The sequence below is a fragment of the Hyaena hyaena genome, unplaced genomic scaffold (assembly GCF_003009895.1).
Source record: "Hyaena hyaena isolate Hyena2069 unplaced genomic scaffold, ASM300989v1 scaffold_352, whole genome shotgun sequence".
NCBI lineage: Eukaryota > Metazoa > Chordata > Mammalia > Carnivora > Hyaenidae > Hyaena > Hyaena hyaena.
This window is the reverse complement of record NW_024080984.1, coordinates 1490585-1517267: the sequence shown is the minus strand read 5'-3', so window position 1 is coordinate 1517267 and position 26683 is coordinate 1490585. Positions and strand designations below refer to the sequence as shown.

Genomic DNA, 26683 nt, shown 5'->3' with positions numbered 1-26683 from the left:
TTTTTCCAGAAGAAAATACACATATTCTGGCTTCTTCTAAAACTCTTTATTCATACTATAAAAGTATTTACCAAACATACGGGAAGCTTCGGAAGAAATGCTTGCCAAAAATAAACAAATGCCCTCATCTGAACTTACATTCAAGAAAATCAAAGCTTTACTTTCAAAATATTTTAAACCACTTTGTTGCAGCAAGTAAAGCTTGAGCTTATAAAAATCTTCAATCTATTTTCCCAACATTATTATAGTGATCTAAATATCACATAGTAGGACTTACAAATATATGGCCAGATGCTATAGGGCTGTGGAATTATCCTGCCTATGATTATAGACATTAGATTATTATATTTGTATACATCTGTTTGGATCTTGGAAATGTGTCTTAACATAAAAAAAGACAAATAATCCCATAACTTCTGTTACTCTTTCCACCAAACACCATGTGATGTTTTTAGTTCAAGATAGCTCCTACATGGATAGCTGATATGCCATATCTACTTATAATTTAATCAATTCTTTTTTACCTATAAAAAATGTTAAGCTAATAGAACCATCAAACTTTCCTGAAAATATATTATTCTTAAAAAGTTAACTATTATATCCAACTATTCTCTCTTTTATGGCCAGTAGTATCATAAACAATGTTTCAAAAGCTTTCTTTCCACAATACAAGGTTGACCTTTCCAATATGCTTATGAATAGCCATTAAATATATGATGGTTAGTTTGCTCTCATATTCATGAATGTTGAATTTACACCTAATTAATATTAAATAAAAGCATAATGTTAACAATTCATGATGTTAAAAAACACCTCCCAACATGAGGCAGAAGAAAATCATGGAGTGAGGACAGTTTTAGAGTAAAATGGGGTCACTGCAACAGCTGTAATCATTTTTCAACTTTAAAATTTAGACCGTGAGGGCCACTTGGGTGGCTCAGTCAGTTGAAGCACCCGACTCCAACTCAGGTCAAGATCTCACATTTCGCTTCGTAGTTTCGAGCCCCGTGTTGGTCTCTGTGTTGACAGCTGGGAGCCTAGAGCCTGCTTCAGATTCTGTGTCTCCCTCTCTCTCTGCTCCTCCTCCTCTCGTGTTCTGTCTGTCTGTCTGTCTCTCTCTCAAAAATAAATAATTTAAAAAAGTTTTTATTAGACTATGAGACCAAGACAGTTCAAGTTAGCCACATCAAAAACAGATTTAATATTGTCTTATCTCCAATCCCAAATTAATGAAAAACTAACAGAGAAAAGATGACTAGGTCATCTAGATGGCTAGAGATTTCACATCTGAAAATAATAATAAACCTTTAGAGTTGTTCTTAAGAATAAAGTAGTTAATGCAAGCAAAATACTTAAAAAATAGTCCCTAGGACACAGAAACAAATGCTGGCTAATATACTGACTACGACTAACAGCAAGACATACCAGACAAAAAGATTTCTCTGATACATGGAATTTCTTTCTTTTTTTTATTTCATCAGAACTTCATGAAGTCTCATACATTACCTTGTCATCTACCTTGTTTCTTGGAGACTGTTGTGTGATATCTGGTATTGTCTTTTCTGCATTTCTCTGACTATACTGTTCATATCCTTTTTTCATTTCAGTTTTATTTTGCTGATATTTTAGTTTATGTTTGCTTGTTGCTTCTGGCAAGTTTTCAGGTATTATGTCTTGCTCCTAGATATAAAAATAAAAAGTATGTTATCCACCAGAAAAAAAAAAACAGAAAGAAATAAAAATAATTATTAATTTTCCTTATTAAAATGAACAGGTTTATCATTTACCTTAACATTTATGTTTAAGAAACAGACCATTATGATCCATGTGCTAAACAGAGGTAATATTTAAAACATGTAGCTCATACAGCATCACTGAGAAATCAAAGCAGGTAGAACTGCTCCAAATGGGCATTGGTCATAAATACCAGGAAGCCTGTCCCTTGTTTCCCAGCTGAAGATCAGTTCTGGTTCTAAAATAATTTGAGAAGACACAAATTAACTTTCCTTTCTTCTTAGAGGAGTTTTAGGTAAGCCTTTTTCTTCTGCCTGAGAAAAATTCCACTGACAATCCTTTCTTCCAGAATAATCCTAGGCATTAGAGATCACTAACACTAAGAAGCACTGTTTGCCGTTTGTAGAATTTCCAATTTTCTACCTGCTGCTATTGCTTGGTTCCCGGCCATATCCCATGGGAGTAAGCAATAACAGAGTCAGTGGATAAGAGAAATCTAAAAGGAGTACTAAGCATGGGGTGCCTGGGTGGCTTAGTTGGTTAAGCGTCCGACTTTCGCTTGGGTCATGATCTCACGGTTCGTGGGTTCGAGCCCCGCGTCGGGCTCTGTGCTGACTGCCAGCTCAGAGCCTGAAGCCTGTTTCAGTCTGTGACTCCCTCTCTGACCCTCCCCTGCTCACGCTGTCTCTCTCTCTCTGTCTCCTAGAAATAAATAAACATTTAAAAAAAAAAAAAAGGAGTACTAAGCAAACACAAGGACATACATATTGGCCCAAAGAGGGACAGCCACTGCAAAAGGAGGCTAAAGCCAGCACAACCCTTAGCAAGTGTTGATAATATACAAGTCTAACCTAGAGGATAAAACAAAGTTTCAGGGTAAAAACTGTAGCAGGGTACAGACCAGGATACTATTGGTGTAATTTATCCAAAATGAGACTGAAGAAGACATGAATAGAACCAGCCACAAGAGAAAGACTAACCAAGAGAGAGAAGCAAGACTTCCTCATAGAAAACCGGCCAGAACTTGTGTTCATAACGTGAAATACAACACTAAATATTGTTTGAAGTATAAATATGTCCCAAGGAGATACCTTGGAATGAGAATAGTTTCTTTATTTTTAAAAAAATTTTTTTTTAATGTTTTATTTATTTCTAGGAGAGAGAGAGAGACAGCATGAGCAGGGGAGGGTCAGAGAGATAGGGAATCACAGACTCTGAAACAGGCTCCGGGCTCTGAGCTGGCAGTCAGCACAGAGCCCGACGCGGGGCTTGAACCCACGAACTGCAAGATCATGACCTAAGCGAAAGTCGGACGCTTAACCGACTAAGCCACCCAGGTGCCCCGGAATAAGAATAGTTTCTTACAGTTACTCCATAGCATACTAGTTGTCCAAAGTAGGAATCCATTTCCAAGAGACAAATCACATTGTTAAACGAGCAAGATCTGATCTAATATTCTACCGTATTTTTTAAATTCCTGGATTCTCTATTAGGATAAACTTGAACTTCACTAACTTTCATAAGACATTTTAAAAATATCGTTTCCACGTGAAAAAAAATGCAAAACAAAGTAAAATTATTTCAGCAACATGATCGTTGGGGATGTTAGTATATCAAATATTTAAACTGGACAAAATGTAGACTGAACATAATGAAATTTCCAGACTAAATACAGTGCTTAAATGTACATTATAATTCTGAGGGTTCGTAATAAGAAATAAACACTAACCAGTTCATTTAGATGATGCTGAGTATGTGGTATTTGACATGGTGTGACCCAACTAAGAGCAGAAGATGAATCTGGTGGGTTAAAATGAATATGTGCAGTACTAAGTGGGATAAATGAAAAACCATCCTAAAATTAAATAACATTTATTATGCGCTATGTGCAACATTGTGTTCAAATGTTTATTATAGTAAATACAAAGTAAAAATTACCTCCTCGTCAGAGTCAACAAGGCTTCCCAAATCAAGTCGTGGAACCCTGAAAGAAATAACCTATGCATCCCATAACTTTTTAAAATGAGGCTTTAATAGTTGCAAATCACATATGCTACATCTTATTTAAAAAGGTACACTAAAGCCAATGGTGGGCTGTACCTACCAGCTGTGAAAGGCTTTTGTTAAATAAATGTTCAGTAGTTTTTGAGCTAGTGGCTAACAAAGCATTATTAAAAATAAAATTATAGGGGTGCCTGGTTGGCTCAGTCAGTTAAGCATCCGACTTCAGCTCAGGTCATGATCTCATGGTTCATGGGTTCCAGCTCCACATCGGGCTCTGTGCTGACAGCTAGCTCAGAGCCTGGAGCCTGTCTTCAGGTTCTGTGTCTCCCTCTCTCTCTGACCCTCCCATGCTCATGCTGTCTCTCTCTCTCCCTCTCTCAGAAATAAATAAAACATTTAAAAAATTAAAAAACAAAATAAAAAATAAAAACAGAATTATAAGGGCGCCTAAGTGGCTCAGTCAGTTAAGAGTCCAACTTCAGCTAAGGTCATGATCTCATGGTTCGTGAGTTCGAGTCCTGCGTCAGGCTCTGTGCTGACAGCTCGGAGCCTGGAGCCTGCTTCAGAGTCTGTATCTCCCTCTCTCTCTGACCCTCCCCTGCCCATACTCTGTCTCTGTCTCTGTCTCTCAAAAATAAGTAAAACATCAAAAAAGTCCTTTTTTTAAAAATAAAATTATAAAAACTTATGATTAAATAAGCTATATTAAAAACAAAGGTAATAAGTATTTGAAGTTGTCACTTCTTAATGACTTTACTGTACTTCACTATTATCTATGTTCTAGAAGTTTACACCTATGGTATTTGTGTGGTAGTATAATGGTGTGCATCTCTTTCCAAGTCTGTGTTCAGTGATACTACACATAACTTGAAATCAGCCACAGTGGAATGACTGACACAGAAATTGGCAAATGCTATCAATCAGGACCTAACTTATTATTTTGTTGATTTCTAAGACTAAAAACAATAGTGGAGAAGACATTAATGGTACAGGTTAAACTTAAAAAGTGTATCATCCCTGCAACTGGCCATTGCGAATCAAAAAAAATTGAGGAAATACTGTCCCAGTATTCAAAACTATTACTTAAGTCAAGAAATAAATCACTCACGTCATGTTACAATAAAGGAAAATATCAACAGTATTCACAATGGAACTATACTAGTTCATCAGCTGCAGACACAAGAGTTCAGCAGAAAACAAAGAAAGCATTCTGTGAGAATCAATTGGCTACATGGAATTTCCAAAAGAGAGTTTATATATTTTATTGGTATTTGTAAATTGCTTGCTATATATCCTCCATAGTGGTAAAATTTATAACCAACTTAAAATATGCTTAAGTTTATTTAATTTATTAAGTTCTATTTTCTAATAAACCCTATAGTTTAAAATACTTGAAAGAATATAAAACTCATATTCTTCCAAATTTTAAAAGGTAAAAATGTACACTATAAAACATAAATTAATGTCGTCCAATCCAAAACTAAAATCATTTAAATAAGATGAATAAATTGTCGTATTTCTTAAGATAAGGTTTAAGCCACAGATACTTCTCATTAAATTCATTTTGACTATCCCAGTTTTGAAATTCAAAATTTCATATATTTCTTTAATAAATTCATTTAACTGAAGTTTCTAAATAAAACAACAGTTTAACTTTTTCAGGAAAATGTAAAAATATTAAAGAAAATAAAAAACAAGAGAAGTTTTACCTTCAATCCTATCATCCTACCTTCATTTTGGCATAGAAATTTTCAGGTCGTCTACATGCATATCAATTTTTTTTGTGGTTCACAATCACAGCTACATATAAAATTTTGTATTTTTTTTTCCTTGTTAACATATTATAAGAGTTCACCCATTGAATAGCTCAAATGTGAAGAAATGTGACTTACACAGGTAGGCAAGGATTCTGGATTGCCCATGATTTGGAAGTCCGTCCTTGCTTTAATTAAAAGAAGAAAAAACCAGTATGTATATACATTTTATTTCTATTTTAAAAGATAAGCAATGAGTCAATTCAGTAAGGCCGATTATTATTTTCTCAGAAACTTCACAGAAGAAATATTTATTAAGGCTTTCCCTACTATGCTTGAGACACAGAGATAGATGATAAGCAACATAGACATTACATTCAAGGGTCACATGGGTGGCTCAGTCTGTTAAGCATCCAACTCTTGATTTTGGCTCAGGTCATGATCTCACAGTTCGTGGGTTTGAGCCTCACATTGTGTTCTGCACTGACAGCACGGAGCTTGTTTGGGATTCTCTCTGTCCCTATCTCTGCCCCTCCTCCACATTCCTTCTTTCTCTCAAAATAAATAAATTTTAAAAAATTACATTCAGGACGGAGCTTCATCACTCTAATTGACCAAGAAAGAGAAAATAAATTCTATTCAGTATAAACTTTACAAATATGGCATTGTTTCAAATACTATTCTAATAAAAAGCTAACATGTAGAAACTGAAAATCACAAAATTATCAGTTAATTAGAATACATATATATATATAAAATACAGTTGACCCTTGAGCAATGCTGGGGTTAAAGGTACTAACTACTTACCCCCACCATACAGTCAAAAATCCACATATAACTTTTGACTCCCCAAAAACTTAACTACTACTAGCCTATTGTTGACTGGGAATATAAACAGTTAATTGACACATATTTCGTATGCTATATGTACTATACACTGCATTCTTACAATAAAGAAAGCTATGGAAAATAAAATGTTCTTAAGAAAATCATAAGGAAGAGAAAATACATTTATAGTACTATACTGTATTTATTGAAAAAAAATCTGCATATAAGTGTACCTGTGCAGTTCAAATGAGTTAAGGGTCAACTGTATATCTATAACACATACATCATAGCCTAAAGTAGCAACACACTTCTATCACATATCAAAGATTGTCTTAATTGTACTTGGGAAACATCATATCATCTAACTTAGGAAGAAAATCTAAATAGGATATAACTATAGTTGTGTCATAATCATCACCATGATTATCCCCCAGAAAGTCTTTTATTTTGAGAAATAGAGAGAGAGTGCACAAGAGCAGGGGAGGGACAGAGAAAGGAGAGAGAGAATCCCAAGCAGGCTCTTCGCTGTCAGCACAGAGCCTGATGCAGGGCTCGATCTCAGAAACATGAGATTATAACCTGAGCCAAAATTAAGACTTGGGCACTTAAACGACTGAGGCACACAAGCACTCCTGCCCACTGCAGAAAGTGTTTTAATGGACCCCAGAAAGTGTTTACACTTAAAGACAGTCTTTTAAAGTCATAGGCCAAAGGGCACCTGGGTGGCTCAGTCAGTTAAGTATCCAACTTCAGCTGAGGTCATGATCTCATGGTTTATGGGTTTGAGCCCTGCATCGGACTCTGTGCTGACAGCTCAGAGCCTGGAGCCTGTTTGGATTCTGTCTCCCTGTCTCTCTGCCCCTCGCAGCTTGCACTTTGTCTTTCTCTCTCTCAAAAATAAACATTAAAAAATTTGTTTAAGAAAACAAAACAAAACAAAAGTCATGGGCCTATTTTACAATGGCAGGTTACCTTTCTTGTCTAATTCCAACAAAACTGTGCTAGCCATTCCAGAATAAAGATAAATTACAGTTTATAAGTCCCTGGACCAGGGGTTGGCAAACTATGGCCCACCTCTGTCCTATAAATAAAGTTTTACTGAAACACAACCACATTCATTTATGAACTGTCTGTGTTCTCATTACAACAACAGAGTTAAGTGATTGCAACAGACAACAGCCCATAAAGGCAAAATTATTTACTAGCTGGCCCTTTATGTACTTTTTTAAAAAAATTTATTTATTTATTTTGAGAGAGGGAGACAGAGAATCTCAAGCAGGCTTTGCACTGTCAGCGCAGAGCCCAACACAGGGCTTGAACCCATGAACCACAAGATCATAGCCTGAGCCAAAATCAAGTCGGAGGCTCAACTGACTGAGCCACCCAGGAGCCTCTAGCTGACCCTTTATTTAAAAAGCTGAGTAACTCTGTTATCTTGTCCTTTTTAAAAATACTTTCTTTTTTTAGAAGCTTTAGGTTCATAGCAAAATTAAGTGGAAGGTACAGACATTTCCTACATATCCCCTGTGATATGTGATTTGTAAGAAATATACATATGACAAAAACAGATTTCCCGTATATATTTGGGGTTGCTCAATTCCTTGGCTTACAGCTCCGAAAACCTTTGGAATTTTCTCAATGTTGACAGAAATACATGTCTTTTGTTATGCTAATCAAGTGACTTTTGGAAAACTCCCAAAGATGAGGGCTGGTCACCAATAAAGCCAACCTTGTGATTGGTGGTTGGACTTTCAGTCCAGACTTCCAGGGAGTGGAGAAGAGGGCTAGAGGTTTAATCACCAATGGCCAATGATTTAATTCATCCTGTCTATGTAATGAAACCTCCATAAAAACCCAAAAAGACAGGATTCAGAGAGCTTCCAGGTTGGTGAACATGGAGAGGGCATGGAAGCTTCATGCCCCTTCTCCCATACCTTGCCATACACATCTCTTCTATCTGGCTATTCCTGAGTTATATATTTTTATAATAAACTGGCAATCTAGTAAATAAAAGGTTTCTCTGAGTTCTCTGAGCCCCTCCAGCAAATTCATCAAACCCAAGGAGGAGGCTGTGGGAACCTCTGACTTACATAGCCTGTAGGTCAGAACTACGAGTATCTGAGCATCAACATGGACTCGGCATTGGCATCCTGAGTTGGTGGAAGTCATTGGAACTCCCAACCTATAGCCAGTCAGTCAGAAGCACAAATAACAACCTGGGCTTGTCTGAAGTTGGGGGAGGTGTGCAGCCTTTAAAACTGAGCCCTTAACCTGTGGAACCTAGTGCTATGTCTGGGTTGATAAGTGTCAAAATTGAGTTGACTTGTAGGACACCCAACTGCTGTCAGAGCATTGCTAGTTGAAGGTGCTGGAATTGAAACTGGGAGCTCATACACCAAAAAAACATATGCAGAGCCTTCCCCATTATTAATGTCTCTCACTAGAGAGGTACATTTTTTACAACTGATAAACCAACATTCACAAATTATTATCACTCAAAATCCATTGCATTAGAGCTCCCTCTTAGTGTATATTCTATAGATTTAGACAAATTTGTAATAATTTGTATGCTGTCTTTTTCACCTTTTATTTTAAGGTACTTCTATATTACCCCTTAAAATCATGTTTAAATCTATAGAATAGTCCATCTAAAGGTTGTGCCATAATTTATCTAGTATTTCTCAATCGCTTTTCCAATACTTTTTTCATTATTTAAAATAACACACCCTTTAAAAAATAACTTTTTTGTGTGTGAGTTTTTCTAAATATCAGATTATTTCCATAGAATAGATTCCAGGAATGCTAGTATTTACATCAAATCTTTTGAAAAAAATTATAGGTCAATACACACCGCCAATCTTGTTTCCAGAAATGTGGCACCAGGGTTTTTTTGGTTTTGGGTTTTTTTTTTATGTTTGATTCTATAGAATTTCAATTTAGACTGGTCATTTTCTAAAGAACTTAATATATACATTTCAATCAAATGCCTCTGCATTCCAGAGTTCAATTCCTAAAAGTTTTGCAAAGAGGTGATGATTCCTATGTAATATCCTGCTTTTCTAATTACTTCAAAAGCAAACAAATTAACAAAGTAGATTTTAAAATGGCAGCATGAGTCAATATCAATAAAGAAACTTTTGTATTTTTGAAACGCTATACACCTCGGGCTAATTTTTCTAGTGTCACTATTACAGTGTAAATTGAAATCAATTAATATAAATGATAATTAATACTGTGAATTATCATTGATGTTTTGGTCAGGAGTATCTTTTTATTTTATTAAGTCTTTATTTCAATCCCAGTATAGTTAGCATACAGTGTTACATTAGCTTCAGGTATAATATAGTGATTCAACAATTCCATACATCACTCTGTGCTCATCAAAAGTGCTCGCCTTAATCCTCATCACCTGTTTCAGCCATCTTCCCATCCACTTCACCTCGTGTTACCAGTTTAGAATGCACCAATTCTAAATCTGAGTATTTCAATATTATATTTTTCCTCTAATTTAATAGAGGCATAAAAGTATATCATGATGTTAATTTTCATTCCCCTGGTTATTAGTAGGGCTGAACAAGTCCTTACATCCTTATCTCCTACACATATTTATCAGTTGTTGGTGCTTGTAATGATATTTGTTTTTTGTGTTTTTTTAATGTTTTTGTTTATTTTTGAGAGAGAAAGACAGAGCATGAGTAGGGGAGGGGCAAAGAGAGGGAGACACAGAATTTGAAGCAGGCTCCAGGCTCTGAGCTGTCAGCACAGATCCCAACACGGAGCTTGAACTTGTGAACCGTGAGATCATGACCTGAGCCGAAGTCAGATACCTAACCGACTGAGCCACCCAGGAGCCCCTGTAATGATATTTGAAGCATTAAGTACTCTTTTTTTTTTTTAAAGTATACGTCATTTCTCACTTTTAATTCTAGCTTTTAGAGCACTCCAGAAATGGTAGCTAATAGCTACAAAATTAAACCTGTGCTGATAAACTTGAAGAGACAATAACCTGGATATCTAGAATTATTTTTTCCTTCAGGAACAAGAACTCTGAGATAAATATAAACTTGTTCCCTAAGTCCACTAGCTGGACCTTCCTAACATAAAGATTAAAAGAAGGTATAATTTGAGCAGAAAATAGGCATCCAACTCTTGATTTTGGCTCAGGTCATGACCTCATGGTTCATAGATTCAAACCCCACAACGGGCTCTGTGCTGATAGTATGGAGCCTGCTTTGGATTCTCTCTCCCCTCTTTCTGTCCCTACTCTGCTTGCTCTCTGCCTCAAAATAAATAAATAGAGTTACAAAAAAATTTTTAAAGAACTTAAATCTTGAGCTTTTCTTAACAACCAGGGAAAAAGCTGAAGCCTCCATAATATGGTTATCAGTGAGAAAGGCAGAAATACTTGCTATTTTGACAAGAAGAGCTGCTTTGATTCAAATTATCAAATAATTCAGATTTAACTCATATTATGATGAATCATAAGAAACCCCAAAGCACTAACTCATTCATATAAGGGAGACAGCTAAACGCAGAGTAAAGAGCACAGATCCTGAAGTCAGAACTGAAGTTCAAAATCTTGGCAACTCACTTAATCTCCAGGATCCACAATTCTTCCACTTCTAAACACAGGTTAGTAACAATATATACCTCAAAAGTGTGTTATAAGAATTAAGTGATAAGTTATTGAAAGATTTATTATGGTGTCTGGACAAGCAGTAGGCATTCAATATTTCGAATAATAAGAATAACAAGGAAATATAAATATACATCACTTTTACATATTTCTAAACTAAAATTTATATTTGCCCAATTCTGTGGTGAAAACTAGAACAAAGTAGCTGTAAATGTGTGCTTAATCAATGATTTATATACACAATGGTGATATTATGAAGGTTTACAAACAAAAGTTTTCATAGACGCCCAGATTCTCTTCTTACCTAACACAAAATGTATGCTGATATTCTCTTCTTCTTTCTACTAATATTATTTCTTATATTTTCTATAGATACACAGATAATTTTTAAGATAATGACATGAAAACAATAATAAACTTGATTTTTAAAAATAAAACAAATTCAAGCAATGACCAACTTTTCAATTGAATTCTTCAAATCTAGAAAATATGGACCGTAAATATTTCTAAGTATAAGTAGTCATAAAAACATGAAGAAAGGAGTCAGAAAATTATTTAATGAATCATCCTACAAGAGGAAAACTTTATAGCACACGTACTGGCAGCGGCTTCTTTCTTCCAGGGAATGGCTGAATTTGACTCGTAGGAGAAGCAGCACCTCCTTTAACCTCTAAATCCATTCAAATTCACGTATTTATCCTGCAGTATACTTTGAAAAGGGCAAAACACATACAAAATGATAATTCTTACTTTAATTTTAAACAAGCCATGCAAATTGCATACTATTACTACTACATGGAAAGAAATCATGTGGTTAATCATTCTTACTTCTTTCACTCAAATAACTTTTTCTGGGGTGATTACATTATGTGGGGCAAATGCTAGTCCAAATAGTGTTCCCCCAAAGAGGCCCATGCCCTAATCAGTGGACCCTGTGAATACGTTTACCTTATATAACAAGTAGACTTTTCCGGTGTGATTTTGTAAAGGATTTTGAGATGTGCAAATTATCTTGGATTATCTGGAAGGCCCAATTAATCATCAGCATCCTTAGAAGAGGGAGACAAGATGATCAGAGTAAGAAAGAGAAGGTGTAAGAAAGACAGCACAGCTCAGAGAGGAGTGAAGATGCTACAGAGCTGGCTTTGCCAATGGAGGGAGAGGTCAAGAGTAGTCTCTGCAAGTCTGAAGAGGCAAGGAATGAATTTTCCTCTGGAGCCTTCAGGAGGATCCAGCCCTCCTGGCATCTTAATTTTAGCTCTGTGGAGCTCATTTTGTACTTCTGACCTCCAGAATTGTAACGTAATTAATGTATGTTGTTTCAGACCACTAAGTTTGCGGTAATTTTTCACAGTAGTAATAGAAAACTAATGTGTGTACTAATGCATCTACCAGAAAGTGATTTAAATTCATCTTCTTTACTCTTTTCCTAAACCTTTAGGAAGGAGTTTTAATTTTGCCAGACCAAGCTCGTGGAAAACCTTGTTATGCAAACAGTATTCTTTAATACAAAGAACAAAACAGAGTGGATGGTCCAATTAGTAATTATGAGACAACAGGTAAAAATGCATGTAAGAAAATGTTGAAAATCATCAACTTGCAAAGTTGTGCAAAACAAAAATCAGATGGATAGCTCAGTCATCCAAATTTTGAGTATTTTATTTCATATTTCAACCTTAATAATACTGAGGATATGTTGTTTAACAATTCATACTTTCTTTTTCTATTATTAGACTTGGATATATTTTAATAGTAATTTTTAAGGAAAGATAGCATGGCATAATGCCAGCATAGAGGTAGACAGACTGACATTAAAATCCTCATGTTTTGATACTTTCCCATAATGTAAGCTTGGTTATGAATTTAATCTTTCTGAGCCAATATTTCTAATATGTAAAATGAGTTCAATGTTAGCACCCTATATATGGAACACGGTTATTCAATTCATGGTATATTCAATTCATGGCCATCATTAGTATTATTATTAAAATGTAGTTTTACTGCACACCCACTGAAATCCTCTTACTGAAAGATATCCCAGTTCTTCACTAATTTATCTACAAGGCTTCCTTTACCCCATTTCCATAGCCCCCTCCCCTAAGACCCCATGCCCTAAGGCTAGATTTCTAATGTAAGAGTAAAATCAGGAAGACTATTAACCAACAGTGGACATATTCTGAAAACATCACAATATTAGATTTGATAATAATTTGGCTTTTTTGCCTGAGTTATCTTTCACAAGTAAGCAACTTTTTAAAAATGGTTATTGCTTTGGTGGGGGGAAAGAAGGCTGTTATTGGCTTTTAACCACATCACAAAGGCTGTTGTATTTACCATGATGATTAGCAACCAACAAACTCAAATTAAAACAGGAGTGCTAAGCAGTCAGCTAAGTAATTTTGTCCACACATCAACCACACAGTTATCTATACCTTAGAAACCATCATAGCCATTTCAAATCACTATAGGTCACCTTACATCACCATAATTCATTTGCAAATAACAAAAACTACAAACTTTAAATACTCCCTGTATTTCCCCAGGCTTACAGTCATTACTCTTGACTGTAATGAACTCTTTTCATGCCTCTAATAAACTGTCAAGACCACGAAGTTGGATCTCATGCCCCTAATATAGCAGATACATAATAAATATTTATTTAGTCAATAAATTAATGCATAGTCAAACACCTGTTCACATTTTAAACTATTCTTAGTTTCCCTTCTCTGCACCTAAGTGACATAATCACAATGCCACATATAAATGCCACATATAAATATGACATGATCACAATGCCACATATAAATTCTGTCTTCAAACAATATATACAGCATTCAAGGCATGCATGGTGGTTATTATTCTTTACACTATACTGTAAGACTCATAAAGGCAAGACTATGGCTTTGCTCACCTTGCACTTAGCAGAAAGCCAAGAAAGCAGTAGGAACTTATAAATATTTGTTGAATAGATGAATGCAGTCAATTCACATGAGAGTTATTTCAGAATTAGGTAGCATACAAATGGTTCATTCAGATATAACAGGAGTATTGAAGGGCAAAGCCATCATATGGGGAACACTCCAGAATCTACAGAATTAGAGCAGTCAAGCTCTTGACACCTTATGTCAAAGAATCTTAAGATTTAGACAGGACTGCAGAGATGAAATAGCTCAGTCTTCTGATTTTCAGACTGAGGGATCAGAGACCCAAAAATGGGGAATTTTACTTTGCCAAATTTATTTGCCAGGTATTACTGAGTATGAATTTATACCGGTTTCAGACCTCTTTCTAATACTACCCCCTTGCTGGTACAGGTGGGAAGAAAGAGAGGAGAATTAGCCACAGAGACTGAAGAAGATCAGAAACCTAAACCTGGTGGCAAAAGAATCAGAATTTCAAATAAATAGGCTGTGAACCGATCTTTAGAATGCACACCAAAGTCTGTCCAAACCGATCTTTGGAATGGGAATACCCAGTTGGGGTATATTGGGGAGGAGCGGTGGCAGGAGCAGAGAAAAGCACTTCTGAATGGCTCCCCGGAATTGCTGCAAGTCAGGAGATACTAGAGCTGGCATGTCATGGATGTTGTTGACAGACCCAAGTCTTGCCATATTATCTTTAGTGCTACCAAAAAGAACAGAACTCACCTCCCACTCTTCTCATTTTTTAAGGATAATTATTTCCAGTTGCAATTATCACCAATTCTCTCTTGGTTAGTGATATCAGTGACTATAACCTGCTTCTACCAAATCAGAACATAACGGAGAGCGAAGCATAAATTGATCAAATCCATCCCATAATCAAAGAGAGCGGAAGATTTAGTATTTAACCTCCATGCAGGTGAGGACCAAGTTTATCTAGGAGCCCAGGCGATAAGAGACCCAAGTACCTGAATGAACCTCGCGTCATTCTTCAGTTCAAACATAGTAATTGTCCGTACACCACTCCCCCTCACCCCCCGCCCCCACAAAGGTTAAGATTATGCATAAACACAAAGTACCAGAACTAATGCTCCGCCCTCTCCCTACTCGAGATTTAAGGACTGGGGTGGGACACTCCGGACAGCCAACCTGACTTGACCCAACAAGTCAGGTAAAGAGCAGGTCCGGGGTGGAAAGGCTGGAAGAGGTATCACCTGGGGCGAGTCCACCGAGAACTCTCCTGAGACAGCGCCAGACAGGACAACTGGAAAGGCACAGCTCCGGATAGACTCCAGCAAGCCCGGGCCCGCGTCTGCAGGTTGCCTAGCAACCGGCGTCCCCGTGCTGGGCTTCCAAACCCTGTCTCGAGTCCGAGGAAAAGGCCATCGGCCCAAATTCCTCGCTCCTTCCACGCCACCTCTTGCCCTATACTTAGTGGGGTAGTTTCTCGGCCAACCCGGCCAGCGAAGCAAGCGACCCAGCAGAGGTACTCACCAAAGCAAGGTGCCGAAATCCTTGCGGCGGCCCCCGAGTCGCATCCGGGGACCAGTTCCGGGGTGCCTCTAAATCCCGGCGGGGAGCTGGAAGAGGATTCACTCACATGGGCTCTTCCGGCGCAAAGACAGGACCAAAGCCCGGCCGGGATTCACCACGGCTCTGGTATAATTCTTTTAAGTGAGTTGTTTAACATATTTTATCCAGCATCTGCCAGGAGTTCGGATCCCAGAGAGATATTATGGGGGGTTGGGGGGAATTATGTTGTAATGCTCGCTGTCAAGGACCTTGCAATTATTTATTTTTTTTATTTAAAAAATGTTTTTAATGTTGATTTATTTTTGAGAGAGAGAGAAACAGAGCATGAGCAGGGAAGGGGCAGGGAGAGAGGGAGACACAGAATGTGAAGCACGCTCCAGGCTCTGAGCTTTCAAGCATAGAGCCTGACATGGGGCTGGAACTCATAAACCAAGATGAGAGATCTTGACCTGAGCCACAGTCAGCTCTTTAACGACTGAGCCACCCAGGCGCGCTGGAACTTACAGTTATTTAAAAAGACAAGATGCAATATAGTATTATACAGAGATACATAGATATAGGTACATAGACATTTGGATATCTAGAGATATAAATTAAAATACTGATACAATGGAAAGGGAACAGGACTAGGAATCAGGAAATTTTCATTTATTCTTTGCTCTGCACACAATATCTTTGGGCATCAACTCCTCATCAATAAAAAGAAAGTTCTGATTTGAGAGATTTGTTGGGTTCCAAACAAGGTAGGTGCACATAGGGGTCCAAAATAAAATTGAAACCTAAAGAAATGACCAAAACAAGCAGTTTTTATACTTTTGGGGGGGGGGGGGGTAGAAACAAATCTGAGGAATTGACCAAACAAAGAAAACTTAATTTGGGGAGTTTAGTAAATTATTTTTCTAAACAGAATTTGGGCTGGAGTAGTAAATTAATAAATAAAAAGTAACAAGGGTTGTTTATATGCCCTTCTTGGCTTTTAATTTCTTTTTAATTTCTTCTCTGAGGATAAGAATGTCTCCTTATATTGTTATACCCAGATCGCAGTATCCTCACCGACCAGAGACCACCAGGGAGACCGAGTCACGCATGCAAAGGCAAAGGGCTTTATTACCGGCTTAAGCTCGGGCTCACAGACTTCACCAACGTATAGGTCCGTGCTGAGAGCCTCGAACAAGGGCAGAGTAGGGTTTTTATGGGGTTTGAGACGGGGGAGTTACAGAAGTTGTGACATGGGAACAGTGATCCAATCATAATAGTTCAACATCATTGACAGCGGGTTTGACCATACACATTGTCTAGAGTATTCGTTACTTTTGGCGGGATCCAATTACAACATTTAGAGTACCTTTAAATTCAACCAATCACAGAGAGAGCCTAGGGTCTTGTTCGGCGACTAACAGGTTAACTTTAACATTAGGTAACAGGGTCCTATCTATAGTTTCTATCTCCAGGCCTCTCCCTTAATAATGTGGAGGGTGGTCGCTGGCCTTTCCTGATTGGGTGTTGCAAGGGTGGTTTCTCCTGTCTTGGGCAATGTGTAACTGCCTGATAGTTTCGGGGAAGCTGAAACTTAGGCCTTCTAGTTCAGAGGGCAAACTTAAAGCCTGTCATGGAGTCAGTTTGGTTTAGACGTTTAGACTTGTGGCCTTACAATATCCTGGGATAGAAACGGTACCTTTCACATGGGAGATTTATTTTTTGCTTAGTGGAGACAAAGCAGGGAGCAAGTCAGAGCATTGACTGTTTCTTAAGTAACTTTTATTTAAAATAATTAATATAACAAAGTTGCACGTTTTGGGGTGGCTTGCCTTTGGCCCCTACATATAAATTGTACTTTTTTTTTGCCAGTTTTCAAAACAGTTCTTCACGAAAGTTCTGTTGCTATTACAGCCAGTTAATATCCTTATACACAAAACAATACTAAGTTAGCCATGTGTTAACCTATATTGACAGATCCAAAGTAACCTGCATTTGAAGATCAGCAAACATCCATTGAACACCTACTATCTGCAAATATATCCAGTGTTAGAAAAAGTAGAGTGTATAAGCCAACCTAGTATTGCTTTTTTAATTGAGTCTAAAATATTTATTGAGCCTTTAATTATTATGCATATGATGAATAAGATAGTTCCTAAAGAAGCTTACATTGTATACACCATTATTAGAAAGTTAAGGAGTGCCCATTTCTTCGTTAACTCAGTCAATAAATATTTATTGAAAGCATAAGTGTTCAGCAGCTGCTCTAGATGCTATAGACATAGCAATAAAGCAAATAAAACCACTGTTTTAGTGAAGGTTAAAATCTGAGGTGATAAACATTAAATAAATGAAGACTATCATCTCAGGTAGCAATTAATGTGATGAAAAAAATTTAACATGTTACTGGGATAGACATTGACAGAGTTGTAGGATCATGTATGGCTTCATTGAGGGGAATTCTGCTGACAAATGTAACAGCATGTGCAAAATGCTTGCAGATAGAGCATCCTTGACAAGCTGATGGATGTGGCTGAGGCCAAGTGAACCAATGGAGAATGTAGATCAGGGGGCAGAGAATAGCCATGGTCAGATTATATAGTGCCTTTTGAAGCAAACCGAGAATTTTGGATTTTATAAATGTGACTAGAATCATTAGAGGGTTTTGAAAAGAGGGGAGGCTGTGATACTATGATTTATGGTAAGAAATATATATTTGATCTTCCTCCAGGTTTCTGGCACAGAGCTCCTAAAACCCTAGGTATCTTCTTAAATGCTGAGAACAATGAAACTTATTTTGTTATGATGATGAGGTGACTCTTGGAAAGCACCTAAGTAAAGAGGCCAGTTGCCTAAGGAGACAACCATGTTATTAGAGTTGGAAGTTTCCATCCCAGCCTCAAGCCTCCTAAGGCGGAACAGGGGCTACAGGTTGAATTAGTCATCCATGACGAAGGAGTTAATCAATCATGCCTCTTTGGATAAGCCTCCATTAGTGCCTAAAAGAAGAAGCTTCCCAGAGCATTCTGCTTCCAGAGTGCAACATAGAAATTCTTCCTGAGTTTCTAGCCCTCAGACTCAAGACTCCAACATCAACTCTTACCTGAATCTTCAGCTTGTCAGCTTGCCTTAAAGATTTTAGGCTTTCTAGCACCCATAATTGTGTGAGCCAATTTCATTAAAATCTATGTGTGTACGTGTGTGTGTAAAAGAGAGTGGGTGGGAATATATGTCTATTAGTTTTGTTTCTCTAGTAACCCTGACTATCATCGAGGGGAAAATAGAAATAAAGTAATAAAATATAGGATCATGAGGTGATTTAATGACACACAATTCCTTCTCATTGGAGTACTTCATAAAAGGAGCTAATGATTAGACTCTTAAAGGATTCACTTATTAATTTGTTCATTAAATATGGAACTTTGTGGAGATGCTGGGGATACAGTAGTAAAAATAATAATAAGCAATTCCTGGCTTTTGGGGCTTACATTCAATTGCGGGAAGAAATGCTAATGTAAATAAGTAAGTTACATATGATATGAGGATAAGGGCTATGGGGAAATATAAGGCAGAAAAACAAACCAAAAGGGAGTGATAGGTATAGGCTGGGTAAGGGAAAATACCACTGTGAGGTATTTTGAAAAGATGAAATTTGAGAAAATACTTGAAAGAGGTTGTAAACAATTCCTGTAACTTTCTGGGGGAAAGAGTTCTAAGCAAAAGAAATGAGCAAATGCCCTGAGGCATCAATACCTTTTTTTTTTTTTAAGGAACAACAAAGGGGCCAGAGTATCTGGAGGAGAGAAAAGGAAGGGAAGAGAAGCAGGAGATGAGATCAGAAAAGGTCTCCTTGTTTAGGGCCTTGAAGGCTATAGTGAGTGATATGGTTTCAGGGTGGTGGGTGCTGCCTTGAGAAAAAATTATGGGAGGTTAGGAGCAGGGGCAAGAAGCCCCACCAGGAAGCTGTTGCAATTATCCATGAAATCAAGGAGTACCCTTTCAAATGCTGCGCAGTAGTCAAGTTCTGAAAATATAAAGACAAAGACAGCAGGATTTGTCAAGGGACCAAGCCTGGCTCCAAAGTGGGGGTCTGAGCAATCAGAAGAATGAAACTGTCATTAACTGCGATTAGGGAAGATTGTGGAAGGATCCGTTTTTAGGGTGTGGGATGTAGGAAGCTCAGTTTGGACTGTGTAAGTAATGCTAGTCCCATATATTACAATTCTCCATCAGCAGAGATAGACGAGACATATTTTCTCTACTGCTAGGTAGAATTTCCATTAGGATCCTTGTATTTTTTCCCCATTTTATATTTTAATTTTCTACTTTTTTATTAAAGATTTTATTTTTGAGTAATCTCTACACCCAGTGTGGGGTTTGAACTCACGACCCCGAGATCCATGGACTGACCCAGCCAGGCACCCCCTAATTTTTTACTTTTTACTTTAAAAAACAGTTTATTTATTTTTGAGAGAGAGAGTGCAAGCAGGGGAGGCACAGAAAGGGGGAGACAGAGGATTCGAAGCAGCTCTGTTCTGACAGCAATGAGCCCAAAGTGGAGTGCAAGACCATGACCTGAGCCAAAGTCACTCAACCAACTGAGCCACCCAGGCATCCCTACTTTTTACTTATTAAAAATGGTAAATGGAGCACCTGTGTGTCTCAGTCAGTTAAGCCTCCAACTTCAGCTCACGTCATGATTTCACAGCTCCTGAGTTCAAGACCCACGTGGGACCCTCTGCTGACAGCTCAGAGACTGAATCTTGTTTTGGATTCGGTGTATCCCTCTCTCTCTGCCCCTCCCCAGCTCATGCTCTGTCTCTCTCAAAAAAATTTAATTTTTTTAGAAAAATGGCAACTAGTTACATCAAAGTGTTTTTTTTAGTGGCAAGATCTATCGACTAGAATAGTCAGTAGATATAAATATGTATTTACGTGAATTAAATGCCACTATAAACAACTTCAAATCATCAAATAAAGATATTTATTTGAACACAGAAATACTGGGAAATGCCATTTTGTTGTCACACAAAAAAATGCTGGTTTCTTATTGAATAACAAATGATATAATGGATTTAAAATATTAAGCCAAATGATGCCAACTAAAGCGCTCCTTTATCTGAAGTTTACTAGTAACCAAACCATAGGTCTGTTTCAAACTCAAATATCAAGAATGTAAGAGGAACTACTTAGCCACACCTCTCTATTTTTATCTCTCAAGGCAGTCAGTCAGCAAATGAGAAAACAAATGCAAATTATTAAATGTTTGACAAAGAAATAATTTAGGATCACACTGTGTGCAGTATACAAGCTGCCTATTCTTGACTTATTCCCACTTTCAGGAGATATAGGCAGTATGATGCTGCAGTTTATTTAAAACAATAAAAAAAGCTATACCTGAAAAACGAGTCTGTATAACTAATACAGACTTTAGTTAATTTAAGATAGGGTTTGGAATGGTCCTGGTCCATTGTGAGCATCTAATACATACTGTCTTTTTACATAACACCGGGCCGCCTACATGTTGCCATCTGGATCGAAATTGAGGCGCTCACCGCAGTGACTCTGGATTGGGTCCGCAGAAAGCGTTCTGGTTAAAACTATGCACCAGACGGCGACTCAAGGCTTTCTCCTGTAGCGAAGCGCTTTGACAAAGGCTACTCCTGCTGCCTGCCATGCCCTGCGCTCTGGCCCTGCCCTCGGGGAGTAGCCGGCCGAGCATCCCCGCGCTGAGCTCGAGCTTGTGCTGGAGGATGGAGCCACCGCAGAGCGTGGTCCCCACGGGGCCAGGGAAGACTGGCCGAGCCGTTACTGGTCCACGCAGTCAGAGCATCTTCTGCATCCCGCTATGGTTCTGCGGAAGAAATTGAGTTGCTTATGGACATTAGGTCTCTGTCTGGCAGCCAGTAAATCGTCTGCCAAAGTCCCCTCCATCACAGACCAGAAATTTAAAGACAACAGTGTCGAGGCTCACAACGAAATGCGCGGCAAAGTCTGGCCCCCCGCGGCGGACATGAAACACATGGTGAGAAAGAACCCCGGGCTGGGATCTTATTTCCCTGGTTCATCCTAAGGTAACTGGGGGATAAATGTGATGGACCCATTTATATGAGTTCAGACTGGACCTTCAGGATGCAGTTAAGAATCATACCTTGGCTGGGCTATCCTCCAGGGTAGTGATAGGGGTGGATGAGAAGGGAAAACTTAAAGCTGTATCTTGCCCAGGGTTAGCTCTCGTGGCAGGGCGGGAAGAGGGGAAAGGATTAGGGTGGAGGAAGGGGAATGGGGGGTGAGGGTGGAGGATGAAGGGTGGTGAGTTAGGAAAGATGGTGCTGGGAGTTGCTTGGTCTTCATTGCTAGGGCTTAATCCATGTACTTGGCAACTTCGCACGGGTTTCCCCACCCGACCTGTTATTTTGGCTAGCACTTCCCAAAACGCATAACCAAGATATAAAAGAACACAGGTATGGATATTCCCTTGTCCTCTTACCTGTTTTTATATTTTATGAACTCAAGGATGAAACATCACTACATGAGTAGTATTCATTTTTAAGAAATGTTTTACAAGGATGTAAATAATGAAGTCAGCAGTTGAACAATATCAGATTGTCATTTCCATGAAAAATATTATGTGAAGTTTAATTCCAAAAGCATCGAACTGATGGTGTCTTTTGTAGACTTCCATCATATAGACATTAAGGCAAAAAGAGTATTCTGTTGAAGAATGAGCATCATGAACATTGAATTATTAAAATAATTAATAGAATTTACAATTTTTAAACAAATGCCAGACTATAAATTTTATTACTGGAAATTTTTCTTGCATTGTAACTTTTTCTTACATGTAAATGTCATTATGAAACCATGAATATAAGTCGTGACAGCATAGTTTTGCTTATGTGCTATGCAGATGTAGCTGCATTGTAAAACATAACTATTCCAGCTTTCTTCCTTTCTATCCAACAGATAATAAAATGGAAGTAGGGGCTCCTGGTTGGCTCAGTCCATTAAGTGTCTGACTTTGGCTCAGGTTATGATCTCCCAGTCCATGGGTTCAAGCCTGGCTTCGGGCTCTGTGCTGACAGTTCAGAACCTGGAGCCTGCTTTGGATTCTCCCTCTCTCTCTCTCTCTCTCTCTCTCTCTCTGTGTCCTTTCCCTGCTCATGCCTCTGTGTCTCTCTCGATCTCTCTCAAAAGTAAATAAACATTAAAAATTTTTTAATAAATAAATACATAAAATGCAAGTATTATAAAATCACAATTCAGGAAATAGCATAATTCAAAACTGCATTATTCATGGGAAAGGATTTTCTGAGCAGGAAGAGGTTCAAATAGGTTTAGGAAACACTGGATTAAAACAAAAAACTGATCTCTTTAATACAGAATTGTTAAAATATTTTAATATGTAATATGTACTTTAATCTCTAATAGGTTGGGGTGATCAATGACATGGATTTACTATACAGTATTTTCTCCATACTTACTTGAATATCTTTTTTTTAAGGAATATCATGACATTAAGATGCTATTTAAATATATGTGTATATATTTACATATATGTTCATTCTATAAACACATATATAGGCTTTCTTTTCCAAAAGAAACAATAAAAGGATATACATAAAATTAATTTAAATGTAAAGAGGTAGCTGAAGGAGAAAGGAAGAAAGGAAGAGGGTGGAGAAGACCTGAATGGAAACAAGCCTTCTTTGCGTTTACCTTGTTTTATAGTTTGAGTTTGTAAACACGTAAAAGTTTTTGTTATTTTAATCCTTTACATTTTCTTGTGCTCTTCATTTCTTTGTTTAGGTTCATATTTCCACTTGGTATCATTTTTCTTCTGCCTAAAGGACATTAACATTTCTTATACTTTGCTCTTTTGGTTTTTAATAACATCAGCTTTTTATGTTATAAAAGTATTTCTCCTTACTTTTTTCTCTATCATGCAATTGTATTAACTATATATTTTTTCCAGTTGACCTGAGAAATAACTGGCATACATCACAGTATAAATTTAAGGCATGCAGCATGAGGGTTTGCTTTACATGTCATGTGAAATCATTGCCACAAGAGATTCACCTAATGTCCATTTTCTCACACAGAGACAATTAAAAAGAAGAAGGGGCACCTGGGTAGTACAGTCCGTTAAGCGTCTGACTTTGACTTGGGTCATGATCTCATGGTTCTTGGGTTCGAGCCCAGCATCTGGCTCTGTGCTGATGGCTCAGAGCTTGGAGCCTGCTTCAGATTCTGTCTCCCTCTCTCTCTGCCCCATCCCCTGCTCACACTCTGTCTCTCACTCTCTTTCAAAAATAAATAAACATTAAAATAATTTTTAAAAAGAAGAAGAAAGGATAAAACTTTCTTCTTGTGACAAGAACTCAAAGGATTTACTCTCTTAACTTTTCTATATATCATACAGCAGTGTTAGCTATAATCATCATGATGTGATGTGGGCCAGGAGCAAATAGTCAAGAAAGAATTCTTGAGATGTTTTCAGTGCAAAAAGGTGTTTTTATTAAATCACAGGAACAGGACCCAGGGGCAGAAAGAGCAGGACTAGGATTGTAATACATCTAGATTGTATACATCTAAATGGGGGGGAGAGCGGGGAGTGGTAAAGACAAAGGAAGTTTCCGAAAGGATTTTCATTTGTTAAAGAAGATTTCCAAGATCCTGGAGATCTGGCTATTGTCAAGCTAAGGTTGCTTTCTGCCTCTAGCAAAGCATTAATATTAAGACAGTTTGAGTTCTTAGAGGAATCTCATACTCTGTCTCAAGTATTTATTGATGGGCTGCAAATCATAAGGAAATTTAAATTTATCTACATTTCTTTTGCCTTTGTTCTCCTCATCAATCATGTTGTACATTATATGGATAGTGCTTATTTATCTTATAACTGGAAGTTAGCATCTTTCGATACCTTTCAGTCTCCTTAATTTTTGCTAGATATTATCACTATGTGTAGGTTTCTAAGTTGAACTTTAAAGATGTTGCTGCACCATCTTCTATCTCCTTACACATTGTTTGTGATGAGAAATCTACTGGATCATTTTCTTGGTTCCCATGTAGATCATATGTATTTTTCCTTTGGCTGCTTTTAAGAATTTCTCTTTAAACTTGGTTTTGAGCAATTTGATGCGCCATAGTGTCTCATGGTTCATGTTTCCTAAGGTTCATTGAACTTTTTGTATCTGCAGATTTTAATTAAAATAGAAAAATTTTACCCATTGTCTACTAATAATAGAGACTCCAATTACATGTACATTATACCATTTGAAGTTTCCCACAGTTCACTGATTTTTTTTTATTTTTTTTCTCATTCTTGCTTTTTCTACTAATTTTAACATCTGTGTCAGTTCTGGTTGGATTTCCATTAATTGATTTTTTCTGCTCATTTTGGGCTGTATTTTCTTGCATCTCTCTATGCATATAATTTCTTACCAGGTACCAGATACTGCTAATTTTACCTTGTTGGGTGATGGTTATTTTTGTATTTCTATAAATATTCTGGACATTTTTCCTGGTATTCATTCATGTTACTTGGAATTTTGGTCCATTTGAGCCTTGTTTTTAAGATTTGTTGGACTGGATAAAAGCAGTAGTTTAGGCTAGGAATAAATATCTCCCACAATTAAGCCAAGATCCTTCTGACTACTCTACACAATTCCCAAGATTATGAAGTTTTTCCAGTCTGGCTAGTGAGAAGAGGCACTATTCCCAGGACTGGGTGAGCATTAGGTAATATTTCCCTTATCTTTTTGAGTGATTCATTCCCTGGTCTTGGGTAGGTTCCTCACATGCATGTGCTAATTACTACTCTGTCAAATATCCAAGCAGGACCCTTTGAACATCTTTGGATTTCTTTTTTTATATAAATCTCTCTCACCTGCTACTCTTTTATAGACTGAAAATTCTCTCAAGGAAGTAAGCTGAGGCTTACCTTAGTGGTTGCCCCTGTCAGGAGCACTGGTCTTTCTTTGCCTGATGTTATGTGTGCTCACACCTGCTTTTTCACATATTTTGTTTTTATTGTTTTAAGTGGGAAGGTAAATCTGGTCTTTTGACTCCATCTTGGGCAGAAGCGGAAGTGCTAACTACTGGCTGAGTCTTTAATAGGAGCTTCTCCAGTGTTCAACTACTGAATCATTGAGGAAAATTAAATTCCTCATTTCACACGTCAATTTCTATATTTATCAGAAAATGATAGACTATTATATTGTGTTAACAAACAAATCTTCAAAGCTCAGAGGGAGGCTTTTTTTTCCCATTTTTTTTTATTGACATGGCACTGTATTAAAGTATACAACATGATTCGGTATATGTATACATTGTGAATTGATTACCACAAATTTAGTTAATGTCCATCACCTCACATAGTTACAATTTCTCTTTCTCGTGATGAGAATGTTTAAGATCTAATAGCCTAGCCACTTCAAATATACAATACAGTATGGTTACATATAGTCACATCATCATGCTTTACTGTACATCCCTCAGAACTTATTTACCTTAAAACTGGAAGTTTGCACCTTTTAACCATCCTCCACCAATTTCAGCCCCCCATCTCTATCAACCACCAATCTATTTTCTGTGTCTATGAGTTTATTTTTTTTTTAGATTCCACATATAAGCAAGATCATACAGTATTTTTCTTTGTTTCATTTCACTTAGCATAACTCTTTAAATAATACAGGTTTCGTATCTCACTCACACAAAGTTAATACTGGCTGGACCACTCTCCACATCACTTCTTCTTTGTGCAGTGCCATGGGCTGATTATATCTTGGTTCCATCATGCCAACATGCTTTTCTCAGAGTCACCATTGAGAAAGCTACAGGACCGTTCAGGTGTTTTTATAATCAGATCTGGAGGTGATATATCTCATTCCCACTCAGATCCCTCTGGCCAGAATTACTCTGATAACCCTAGCATGCTTGCATTAAATATCTCCAGCACAGAGTGCGTTTATGGTCATCAGATATTTCTTTATTCCTTCTATACCATAAATAAAACAAGTTCAAGGCCTCCTCCAAAGGATAAGGTCCACTATTCTGTTCAGTTACTGAATCAGAGTTTAATATCTCTGAGTAGAATGCAACAACCCAACAAGGCTGGTTGTGAATACTCTTGGCCTGGTGCCTGGGTCTGTCCTCCACACAAACGATATTCAAAGACAACACAAGACAAGACAACCATAACAAACACTTCTACTGAGAAAATGGAAAAATAAGAACCACACAGAAATCATTGGTTCAGAATGATTATGAAATCTTTAGATAGTAGATAGTATTCA

General features: G+C 37.4%; 2 protein-coding genes and 1 long non-coding RNA gene across 4 annotated transcripts in view; 2 read left to right on the top strand and 1 right to left on the bottom strand.

The window, feature by feature from the left end:
• Nucleotides 1-12046, bottom strand: part of CAPS2 (calcyphosine 2) — a 43306-nt gene extending 31260 nt beyond the window's left edge. The window contains exons 1-6 of one of the 2 annotated variants that reach the window (XM_039249926.1): nucleotides 11905-12046; nucleotides 11556-11665; nucleotides 5631-5680; nucleotides 3673-3718; nucleotides 3464-3589; nucleotides 1507-1680 (exon numbers count right to left, since the gene is read on the bottom strand). In XM_039249926.1, the coding sequence (XP_039105857.1) occupies nucleotides 1507-1680; nucleotides 3464-3589; nucleotides 3673-3718; nucleotides 5631-5680; nucleotides 11556-11636 (477 nt within the window). In that variant the 5' untranslated portion in view covers nucleotides 11637-11665; nucleotides 11905-12046. The remainder of the gene's footprint in view (nucleotides 1-1506; nucleotides 1681-3463; nucleotides 3590-3672; nucleotides 3719-5630; nucleotides 5681-11555; nucleotides 11666-11904) is intronic. The other variant, XM_039249927.1, reaches the window with a different exon arrangement.
• Nucleotides 12047-15250: 3204 nt separating this feature from the next.
• On the top strand, nucleotides 15251-18582 carry LOC120243703. The gene is made up of 2 exons (XR_005531378.1): nucleotides 15251-15551; nucleotides 18118-18582. It is a non-coding gene; the product is annotated as an uncharacterized LOC120243703 (long non-coding RNA).
• A 2559-nt stretch (nucleotides 18583-21141) lies between these two features.
• The window catches only part of GLIPR1L1 (GLIPR1 like 1), a 30007-nt gene continuing 24465 nt past the window's right edge, over nucleotides 21142-26683 (top strand). Inside the window, exon 1 of the mRNA XM_039249932.1 lies at nucleotides 21142-21411. Within this exon, the coding sequence (XP_039105863.1) occupies nucleotides 21235-21411 (177 nt within the window). The 5' untranslated portion in view covers nucleotides 21142-21234. The remainder of the gene's footprint in view (nucleotides 21412-26683) is intronic.